This window comes from Apaloderma vittatum, unplaced genomic scaffold (genome assembly GCF_000703405.1).
Source record: "Apaloderma vittatum isolate BGI_N311 unplaced genomic scaffold, ASM70340v1 scaffold44259, whole genome shotgun sequence".
NCBI lineage: Eukaryota > Metazoa > Chordata > Aves > Trogoniformes > Trogonidae > Apaloderma > Apaloderma vittatum.
In genome coordinates this window covers 633-12,874 of record NW_009736682.1, presented here as the reverse complement: position 1 = coordinate 12,874, position 12,242 = coordinate 633, and the positions used below count along the sequence as shown (strand labels likewise).

At 38.5% G+C, this 12,242-nt stretch overlaps 1 protein-coding gene across 1 annotated transcript; it reads right to left on the bottom strand.

The window, feature by feature from the left end:
* Nucleotides 1-264: 264 nt before the first annotated feature.
* On the bottom strand, nucleotides 265-7,711 carry GDF10 (growth differentiation factor 10; the record flags this gene model as incomplete). The annotated part of the gene is made up of 2 exons (XM_009877059.1): nucleotides 265-1,294; nucleotides 6,804-7,711. Coding segments are annotated over 2 exons (1,100 nt in total), but the record flags the coding sequence as incomplete, so codon positions are not given.
* Nucleotides 7,712-12,242: the final 4,531 nt, after the last annotated feature.

The following is a 12,242-nucleotide window of genomic DNA, read 5'->3' as shown; positions in this document are numbered from 1 at the left end:
TTTGGAACAACTATCACATGAAATCTTTAAAGCCAAATTTATGCATGTTTTTCAAAGATATTCCAAGCTCAAAACTGAAGTTCCATAATGCATGGTACAGAAACTACTGAGCAAGGTTCTTTGATCTATGCTGTGCTGGAGGTCAGTCTAGATGGTCCTAGTATTCTCTTTTGTCTTTAATCTGTTGAGGCGCGCTACGACAAACTTCACATGTATTTACATGTTTCCATCTAATTAAGAGAATGTAGAAAGACAATTCAAGTATTTTTAGATACTACTGTACCTTTCATTTATTAGCTTTTGTTAAAAGCATGTAACAATCTAGAGGATATAAAGTATAATTTACAAAAATATAAATCTTGGTTATTTTATTTTTAGTATTTCCACATATTACTATATAGTATGTGTTACTCAGAGAATATGTTTAACAACCTGAAATCATCCAGCAACCCAAAAGTGTGGGGTATTACATATGTCTTTTGTAGAACAAATTATGTATTAGGGAAGGGTAACCAAAAATGGCTATATTAATGTACTGTTTATATGAAAGCTTATGCAGTGCACTATACTTGCATCCTGAAGAAAATATACATTTTAAGCCCTTTATTACAGCATTTTTTTCAGTATAAATATGCAGATTAGGAGTATGAGTGCTTTAGGCAAAAAGTTTTGATTTGTGTACGAAAGTAATACTCTAAAATAAGTCGGCCTTTGCAAGTTCACTTCCCATCTTCTTGGTTAACTGAAGAGATAAAATAGTCAGAAAAATAGCATATAAAGATGTATTTTAGTCCTCTGATTATGGAAAACTTTATACTTAAATTTCTCACTAAACACCAGGTGTCTTGGCTAGATGGGTTAGGAAGATATTTGTAAAAATATCGAATTCCTGGAAGATGAATATGAAAGAGAAATGATGACAGTAAGACACCTCCTTCCAGGTGAGCCTGTGTATCCTTTCAGTCTCCCCACAGGCTTTCTGTAGAGGCACTGTAGGCTTGCATTCACTCACGAACACAAGTGGTTTCATTTCCCATTTACAACTTTCCCAGTGTAGTCAGGCAGGACACGCGGGTCTTGGTAAGGATGTGTTCGCATGAGCTTATCGGCAGGCGCAAGTTTCAACCGACATATTGGGATATACCTTTAAAACAACGTTTTTGTTCTCATCTAAGAACAGGACACTGAGTGAGCTCATTTTGTCAGGAACGCAGCAGGGTTCTGGGATACCAGGAATGATTCCTACTGCTTTTACGATGCTCTGGATTGTAGCGTGATTTGATGGCCGGACAATCTGGAACAGAGAAGGCAATAGTTATCACTTGTTTTATGAGCAGTCACTTTCCCAGATGGACTTGGAAAATGACAACAATTATGTTTTTTTGTTTCTCAAAAAAGCAAATATTTGTGATTGAGCCACAGGGCATGGTCAGTCCCTCACACTTCCAGCTTTTCTGTGCAGGGTGTATCCAACAGATAATTTTTGTCCCTTATGCTGCCTTCGTAAGTACCAGAGGAGGGCACTGGTGGCACAGCCAGCAGTCAGTAGCCTGAAGAAATGTCCTGGTTCAAGAAGAGAGGATGTCCCTGACCACACCTACTAATGCTGGAGGCAGGCATGAAGGAGAAAGTGACTAAGATGAGGCACACTTCTCAGTCATAAGATGTTATCTTTTGTTTTCTTAACCTCTGGTCTGACTTGGAAAATGGGCTAATATAAGTATTTCCAAAATAACTATCCTTATGTTCCAGTAGTATTTCTCTTCATTTATGCTAACCTAGAATTCGTTACTTTTTCCTGGAGTAATTAGTCTTTTAAAAGAGCAGCATGCTTCAGAAGTAGTGTCCATGGGAGGGAGTTACCATAGAACAGTAAACCTGACAGAGCCTCTCTGATCATAACCCTATGACAAGCAAATACTTCATACCTGTAGTCTTTCTCTGCTTCCCTCTGCCTTCCTCACCAAGCGTTCGTCCTCCCTGAGCTAGTTTCAGAGTGGGAGAAAGCTGGGAGAGCAGGAAAAGTAGGAAGTGAGGTTTCAGAGCAGCTCTACATCTATGTACAGTTCAGGGTGCAGAGCCAAAATTTTAGATCTGTTCTTGATATTTGGATGCAGTAAACAACACAAGTCAAAATATTTGAGAAGGCAGACATAAGGCATAACAGCAGTGAGAATAAGAAAGGGAAAAAATTAAGATAGGTAAATAGTATACTGTTTGGTAGTTAAATAGCTGTTTTTCTTAAGCCTTTACTGACAAGCTACGCTTGACCCTTATTGTCTGAGCAACTGAGTAGTACTAAACAGTTTTCACCACTTCCATTGCTTGAGGTACATACAGTCACACACAGGTTTGCCGGTGATGGAGTGACAGCCTGTCTTGGTCATTGTATCAGCATAGCATGGAATGCGTGTGCTCTAGTTACATGAGGCAGTAGTATGGCATGGAACCCACCACTGAGGCTGAAGATTCACGGATTCCTGTTCAGTTATCTTGCTTAAACTGTCCCAGCAAATGAGTAGAACAACAGCAGGAAAATAGTGTTAATCGTATTAGGCTTTTCTGCTACAGTTTCTTGAGTTTTCTGCACAGATCTGGTACATGTAACACATGAAATCTTTCATGACTCTTGGTACATAGCTGTATATTGGGTGGAAAATGAAATCTGTGGAGCAACGAATAGGGACTTTGTACAGCTTCACATGGAAGCAGGTGCTTCAAGTGAGAAGAATTAATGAATCCTATGTCTTCTCTATTTTTCAAATAATAACTGAGTATATGCAAAACATGCTTTTTTCATTTCAGCATGAGAAGTTATGTAATCCATGGGTATAACAAAGGAGCTATTTTTTAGAATAATTCAGGTTTGCTACAATTACTTTAAGTGTAACATATCAGCAAATCAGATTCAAACCTTAATTCTATTAAGGCTTTCATATGTTCTTTAACTAAAATGACCTCATTTGAGGCATTACAAGGAGGAACTGTGAAATCCGTACTTGATCCTTCGGGGCTTCAAGACATCATCTATATAGCCAAGTCCCAACAAGTGACCAATCCTGGAAAGTGCCTTTCTGCAGCTAGCATATGTTGGCATAATTAGGAACAGCTTGTTCTCTCCTGCCACCCTTCATCTTTAGATTTCAAAGCTGTCCACAGACAACCAGCAATGAATTAGTCTCACAGCTGCTATGTGAAGTAGAATTAAGCTTCTGCCCACATTGGCCGTGTCAGCCAATCTGTACAGCAAGAGAAACAGATGTAGCTTTCATGTGTTTAAGCAACTGCAGAGTTTAGAAATTCAAAGAACTAGAGCTTCTAGAATCAAATTCTTACTCTAACTTTTATAAAAAACCTCCTCAAGTGTTTCTAGCACCTTTATTTGAAACAGTCACAGATCCTAATGTGCTACTGAAGTAGAATATTTTGACCCCATGCAGCCGATAGCCATCGTCTTCAGTGCTGGTAGCTGACATACAGGACTGCTGGATACGAATCACAGAATCATAGAACAATTTTGGTTGGAAGAGACTTTCAAATTCATTGAGTCCAACCTTTGTCCTAGCCCCATCAACACCACTAAACCATGTCCCTCAGCACAAGATCTACCCATCTCTTAAACACCTCCTGGTATGGCGACTCAACCACCTCCCTGAGGGGGCTGTTCCACCCTGCAGAAGATCCTGCTAGGATCTTCTCCAGCTGTGCAGTCTCGCCTATTTACGAGGAACAGATAGGTGTGAGCATTTGCAGCTGTCTACCAAGACAACAGCACTAATTAAGTTTCTAATACCTGCAAGCGGATGCACTATGCACAAAATTGAGAAAAATACTCATTATGGACTATTACTCTGTACAGAATCTGGCTGCGTGAGCCACAGCAGAGCCAGACAGCACACCCATCCCACATGCAGCCAGGATCTGAATTTTCCAAGCCTTCCGGAAATCTGGCATAAGTGTTCAGTGATCATGGGCTAGGCCTCACATTAGCCTTTGTACTGATGTGCCGCAGTGGAAAGCTTGAGATAAAGAGTTGAGTGCCCAGTAGTGATAGCTCTAAGGAAGTGCTAATGTTTTCAGGGCTGGCCACTAAGTTATATACATCGGGCCAGGTTCTTCTCTTACTTAAGCTCTAGGACAATCCTAGCTCAGAAACATTTTGAGCCTCAGCAAATAGGATGATGATGTAATTGAAAAGCAATTGAACAGCAGGTTTGATATACTTTAGACCCTCTCCTTCTGCCTGGCTTACACCCCTTTTAAAATCGGTTTTATCATGAATTTGCCCCTCAAAAAGCACCACCTCCCCCATCTTAATAAGCAATATTTCTTATCTTGAGGAAAGGTTTGTTTTCAGGTTTGAATTCAACCCTGAAAAGGAAACTAATGAACTGATATACTTACAAGGATGAAATAAAGAGAATTCTAATTACCGTACAACAGAGAAAGGATATGTTTCCGCCTACTTCTACCACACTAACATTTCTTTGGCAAATGCAGCAGTGCAGCCAGACATCATTAACTTTATAAGTTAGTCTTTCCCCTCACAGTTCAGGGAATAAGAACGTCAGCAGTGAGGTAGGTGAACTTGCGACTACAAGATTTGTACCAGAGCTGTTACATATCTAGATCAAGAAGTGCAGGTATTGAAGTAAAAGCACCAGTAGAGTGATGTACTGATACTTTTTTTAAAAAATAAAAATCATACGATGTGATTATTCTCAACATTTCAGGCATATAATTCCGTGTCCACAGTTCTAAGAGAGCACTTTCAAAATATAGTATCTGTTGATTTTGTAGACCAAGTCTTCATGAATAGCCTCAATCTGGCCTTTGATTTAAGAGTGTCAAGATGACTTAGGTTATATGTGCAAGAACAAAAGCTATTCTTCCCTCCATAATATTTAGCAATTTTTATACTCTGACTTGAAGCTTCGTTCATGCTGATGTTCTAGTTATCTCTTTTCATTTGGAAACAGACGCAGAAAAGAGTTAGAACTGTGAATATGCCTCTATTTTTTTTCATCTTAAAAATACAAAGCTAACAAAAAGTAGACCTCTTGCAAACCAAACCCAGTCAAAGAGTGCATCAGAACAAAAATCCCCAGATCTGTGTATCTGTGATTTAGTTTTAAATTTCACTGTTTTTTCTGTCTCGTTTGGGGTTTTTTTTGGCACCAATGTGCTAGTGGAACCACATTAATTTATCTAGAAAACAAGTATCAAAATGAGAACTAAAGTAAGTGGTTTGATTTACAGTGAAATCTTTATTATAGAGCTTTTGTAACTGTATTTTTTTTTTTTATATAAGCTTTTGTAACTAGTCCATCGAAAACCAGATCCATTCTCTTTTGGTTCTGTCAACTTTTGTGTTGTGCTGATTTTTTCACAAGAAGCCAGATGTGTTAAATATTTGTTTGCTTTTGTGTTTTTTTTTCCTTTCGTATGTATGAATTGTGCCTTAGAGTGTGGGTCTATGGCCAAGAACCTATATTCCCAGGCTGTGTTTTGTTTTGGATAAGTTAAATGATGATTGTGTTACATGATCTCTTTACACTACAACTAAAGAAAGTAAAGTTGTATATGAGCCTGTGCAAGCTTTAATTTTTACCAGAACATGTATCAATTTATGTATGGCTCAACATCGGCCAGCTGCACTAGCACATGTGGTCAGATTTGTACGCCCTACCATGATGTCTGGATTGCTACCGTTCATGGACTTAAACTAGCCTGCATATCTACTCCTCCTGAAATCATACTACTTGTTTCAACACAAACATACATCAGTCTTCCTGTATGTAAAGTAGGGCAGATTTCTGTCTCAGAGCTTTGAAATTCTCTGCTGTAAAACACTATCCATTATTTATGTGCTGAGTGACCACATGCAAAAATGTCAGTAGAATAAATAATCAGGCCATTTGTAAGCTAGAATTGCAAAATAACAGTTTCTAAACATGCAGGTTATGCAGTGCTTCAAATCCCTCCCTCCATCATTGCTTGATAGTCCTATAAAATGCTGATAATACTCATGCTGCACAGGATTGCCAGAACATCTACTTCTTGCCATAGACCAAGTGAGTGGGAGTGCACCAAATTGGTATTTCTTTGGAGCAGGGGTTCATATTTGCCTCTCTATTAGCAAATTTCCCCCTGCTTCTACAGGCGGAATTCCACACGTTAGCTTGAGAGTGTTACACACAGCTATATGGCATTTCCAGCCACATAAGGTAAATCAATTTTTAGCAGGATTATCTTAATTTCAATAATTCAGTAAATTAAAAAAGCACCAGAGAATTCTGAGACAGACATATCAGTTTAACCAACAGTTTGTTAAAGTTAAAAATACCTCAGCGTTACTACTCTGTGTTTTTCTCCTATGGTGGACAATACTAATGGAATTCAGAAATACTCTAATACAGTAGCTTATTTTAATAGTAGTATATAATACTTTATAATTCTGCTACCACCACAGAGTATTCTGAGGGTTTAGCATATGTAACTGCATTTTAATAAGCTGCATAAGTCTTCGTGTTGTGGTTTCAAGATAGAAGATGAGAAATTGTAAGATAAATCTGAGACATTTTTCTTATTCTTCAGATTACATTTAAAGATAACTTGGAATCTTTTTGCACTCTGATGAATAAGTTGATGGAAACTATACTAATTAGCTGTTTAGGCTGAACAAGGTAACAGAGCACAGTGAGAAAGGTAAAAATCTAAAGGAAAATCTAACTGAAATAGTTGGATAAGGAGAACAGTAGCTGTACTGTTTGCAAGCTAACAACAACAAGAAGGCATACTACCTTGGGCATTGGAAATTCACATGCCCCTGCACAGTAGTAGGCATCAAATGATTTGGGTGATATGATCCATTCATTCCAGCCAATATCTGCAAAGTCAACTTTCATGTATCTTCTTGAACAGATCCTTGGCTCATTCCATTGTTTTCGCCTTGCCTTCTTCATTGTTTTCTCATCAAAATTTAGCACCTGAGACTTTGCAAGTGTTTCTGTATTTTCTTGCCCTTTTCTCCTTCGGTCTTTGCGTGAGGTTTTTGGCTTCAAGGACTTGTAGGCGTTCTCCCAGATGTCATGTTTGTTGTATTTATTGTTGTTATAATCTGCTTCTGGCAATTCATTGTTCTGAATAGAGCTAGAGAGGTACGTATCTCTCCTCACTCGGGTATCAGTAGAAGCATTAGGGGACAGATTTGTGTCCCCGTCATTGGAAGGGAATGGATCATAACGCTGTAGAGTTACTGCCACACTGTTAGGTTCAGAGATTGCAAGATCATTGGCATAAACCAGTATATAAGGTAGATGACTGACGGCCTGTTCAGGGAAGCCTAGTTGTTTCTCCCCAGAATCAAGCTCAGCACAAAGAATGAGCTCTCCAGCCCGTTTTGATTCTTTTATGATGTGGGAAATGTCCTTTGCATGCCAGGACCCTCGCCTTTGAAGAAACATGGTGATGTTCCCTTTCATTAGTCCATAGGCAGAATTCTGGTGAACGCTTTGGAAAATAAGGTTGAACCGCAGGATCGGAGGCAGGTGAAGGAGGCGGCAGGATGAGTTCTTAGAACGCTTACAAAACACTTCCCGGTGCCGAGGGCGTTTGTCAGCATAGAAGTGAAAAGTGGCAGCGAGGATCAACTCCGAATCCTGCATGGATGTCAGATTGAAGCAGTACAAGGGCTTCTGGGCCAAAAATTCTGCAAGAGAGCAAGGAAAACATGGATAAATATCTGAGACCAAAACCCTGTATTCCTATATATAAGTGGATTAACAAATTTTGCTTTTCACTTACTCACTTCAAATCAGTTAGTACAGTGATCTTATCACCTCAGCTTAAAACTATAGTGAGTTAGAGAAAGAAAAACTCTAACAATATTTAATAGCAATATTAACAATAATAATAACAATCAGGGCTGTCCAAAACACTTTTTGTGTATATGAGGGATAAAACTCTTCCCAGAGATTTTGAGTTTCAGACCACCTTTCATTCTAGGCAGGCAAGAAAAGCAATCCTTGCTTTTATTTCATTTGTAATAAAGTCAAGCTCAGAGAAGCTGTCAGCTTGCCCTTGGAGGAGCTCAGAACTGTACCTTACTCAGTATACAAGCTGAGAAACAGGTTTACAGTTAATATTCAAGATAATCTAAAGGTGACTGCAAAGATTCTTGAAAGATCTTTGAGTGCTGACTCTGTTGGCAACAGTATATGAATTTTATCATCCATAAACAGCGCAAGAGACGTTTCACAAGGAGGCTGAGAGTAAGCAATGCAACACATTTTGGAAGCCGTTACTTGTAGGAGCAACCCTCTTTTCCAGTGTACAGCATGAAGGAGCTTTATTTAAAACACTGTGAAACCTACTTGGTTTCTAAGACTTGTGTTTTGGTCTGCTTGAAGTTAGCAATAACTACCTTTGAGTAGGAGCTGACTCCTAAAATTCAAATTCAATTTGATAAAGCTTCTGTTTAGCTAGTTGAACAATTTGCACTCAGGTTACGTCCCTACCTTCCTCTCAAAGAAGATGAGCAACTTTACACTAATAACTGCTGTTTACACTGTGTTTATTTATACAGTAGAAATCTGTCTTAGTGTGTTAAAATGTGTTTCTTTTTTTTTTATTAGCTCAAGAATATACAGGAAAGTGGTGACAGAACCAAGAAGTGATTCCTGTTTTCCCAAGCTCAGACTGCTACTGTATCAAAGCCTACAGTGGGTAAACTTGCATCTTTAGTTAACCCAAATGGACAAACCCTCTGGGAGCCCTTTTAGATGTACCTGGAAATTTTCTTTCAGCAGTGAGAAAAAAAACCAAAAAATCCCAAAACCCTACAATGAAACAAACTAAAAACCCCAAACCAGCAAACCCAACAGCCAGTCTTTGCAGAAACACTTAGGTTACTTTTTCAGTGCACTCCGGATGTTAAGCCACAGAAGTTTTAGCAACAACAGAATGGCAGAACTGTTAACAGCCGCTCATCAGAATGTTCTTCCTTTTAAGCGCAGTTCGGTTTGAAAGATGGAAATTAATAGTGCCAAATCTCACTAATTCGATGCTTGCTGTCTTCCAGTTCCTGCTGGATAGAACCATCATTTGGTCTAAACCACAGTAGGTTAGGATGTTGATTAATCCTGCACCCACACAGACAGTCTGGAAGTACAAATGTTCAAGCATGCCATGTCCATCTACACTGTATTTTTTTTCTGATGCGTGGAAGTGGAACAGCTTGTACTGATGCCCACATAATGGTTTCATTGGTGGCAGAGAGGATAACAGAAACTGTGTTCTTTGATGAGAACCTATTGTTTCTGTCAGCTCAAGACAAGATTCCTATCACTAAACTTTTAATAAGCACTAGTCATATGCACAGGTGCTTATGCTATGTAAAAAAATGAGAGTTTAGATTCTATTCAAAAGTCTGTGAAACATAGAAATTTCACAAGGCTACTAGCCTATTGTTCAGATGAAGGAAGAGAATAATCGTGAAACTTTCTTTAGAACACCAGACTTAGTGATATTTGATCATTTCAGAAGGCATATTTTTTAAAAAGAAGTCTATCCACTGCCTATCCCTGCCTGACCTGTGTACAGTTGAAATTATTAATAATTTTTTTTTGTAGTAGAATGCTCCTAGCACAATCTGTTCTATAGATATGGCTATGAAGCACATGCATCACTGGGTTAAAGCTGTTTCAGACAGCAGAGTCCCAGGGTTTCAGATGGGAAGGTAACTTAAAATGATAGCTCAGAGGAGTGAAACAAACCCTTCAAAAGTCAAAATTCATTGTAGAATAGAGTAATAATCTGTGAACCTGTAGCTCCTGAAAAGCTAGAAGCTAGGAAGTTCAGGAATTTTAGGAACTGAGGAGACTTGAGCTTCGGATAGAGCATAGTCCTATTTATCAAATTGCTCAGGCCTTTACCAGCCTGTCAGCCAAGCATTCTTACATTTTCCAGGTCTACTCTGAGTTCAACTGTAGTAGCTGTATACATTAAAGCTGTTAATCTTTTACTGAATTTTATGCACCTATCCGATGACTGTAGACAGCTTCAGGTTAGGAATACAGGTAAGATATGTAAAGATACATGCAAGAGTCTGGTAGAGAAAAAAGTAAGGAAAGAAGTAGTACATAACCCACATAGGAGAATGTTGCATTGCAGTAAATGAAGATTGGCAAAACTGATCTACATAGTATTTCTGATGGTACATTTGTGAGAAAGAAATATGCAGAAAACCTAATTTAAAATATTTTAAGCTATGAAATTATGTTAAAGCAAAGCTTTAGAGACCCTAATTGCAGCTCCCTGGGTAATTAATCTTAATTTAGTTTTCTTGCATGTATGCATTATGATGTAGCTTTAATTAAATGGCTGCTGTTTTCCACTGCTCATAAAGGCCTTTGCTTTACTTAGCACAGAGGATGGATGGTATTCAGGGAATGAGCCTGAGCTGCAAGAGTCAATTTATGGGGAAGTTTCATGGTTTAGGCAGCAGATTGAAGACTAATTCCCCCCAATCCCAGCAACCAAGGTGCAGTTAGACAATAACTTAATATTTCACATTTGGTCACAAACCACTTACAACTTTACTGTGTAACTAACTTCAGTTAGTTGGTGCTATTTGCTAAAGCTACAGAGTTCCCTGAAAGCTGGAAAGCATGTAAAAAAAAAAAAGAACTTGAGAAATTAGTTCATAGACTGTCTCTCAGCTCCTCATCAGAGAAACAATGAACTATTGTAAACACATATAGAGGTAAGCTGACAGGAGATGACGAGATGTTTGTGAAGTGCTCTTCCCAAAGTGAGAAGTACTACTAGAGGAACACGAAGAAGTTGTGTTTGGAACATGTGCAAGTACCTCACGTGGGTGTATGGCAAGTGCCTTACATTGAATATGGAGAAATACTGCATATTCAGCAGTTCAGTCAATACTATCAATACCCTGTAAGGTATATGTAGGATGACAAAGCAACTGTGTAGTTGAGGAGACCTCAGTAATGTAAATGACAAAGGAGGAAACTAAGTCTGGTCTGACATTGTCCACCTCTGGACCCCTCATTTTGACAGCCATAACTAACACTGATGCTCAAGTGTCCCCTAGCAAACAGCTTTAAGCTGCAGTAGAAACAGAAAGTTACAGATTTTCTGAAAGGTACATGTTTAAAAAACAAAAAAAACTTCATTGCTTGGGATAGTGAAAAGGAAATTATTGTAGGTGTAGTCTGTTTTGCTTATCTCAATAGGATGAGAATTATCATCCGCATTTTATAAAGAACAGATATTCCACGTCTTGTTAGAAAAAACATGCCAATTTCTTCTTTCAGAAGAAAATAATAGAATCTTTTGGAGGAGATAAAGAAAAACATACTGCCAGACAAGGTTCTTCTCCCCTCCCTCATCTTGTGTCATTCTGTAGTTCACTTCAGACTGTTCATCATTAGGTTAGGAAATACAGTTTATTGTCATAATGAAGGAACATTGCAGAAGAGCTTCTGCTTTCATGCCATTTTACTGGGGAGACATGGGATCCAGTAGAGAAAGTACACAGATGGGACACAGGAGACAGGACTTTTGGACGTAGGTGTGCTTTATTTCCATTGCATGAAAAGACAAATTACTTCCAGGCATGTCCGCCTCAGTTTCATGATCTGACAGATGAGCAAAATAAAATCGATTTGTAATTGCAGTTGGTCAGTACAGTCTATCTGTATGTAGAAAATGCTGCTATTTTAGTTTGAACCACTTAGATGCAAGCAGATTAATTGAAAAATGAAAAGAAAAAATATAGTGCAGTATTTTTCATTCTTTCCCAGTCACTTTTGTGGTCCAGGGGCTTGCTTGGGTAGCAGCCAGGATCAGCTGCTCAGTTCATGGAAAAATAAGAATGCCAGCAGGAGGTCATGGAATAACCATCCATAGTGGAAGTTCCTTCCTAACCCCTATTAGTTCGCAGCTGCTAGCTAATGATACAGAGCATGACAATTTATTTCTCCTAAATGTCTGCAGTTGCTTTACATCCTAACTCCTAAACTTCTAGACATTTTCATTAGCCACTTTACCTCTTCCATGGAATCTCCTCCTCCTTGAATATGGTTACTTTTTAATATTACATTTGACATAGGATAGAAATTCAGTTGGAGTGGACTAGAGAATCATGCAACATTATAGCAACCATTCCCTAAAAAGTTTATACTGCATTGTATTCTGCTGATGGAACTTATCTGTAGGAG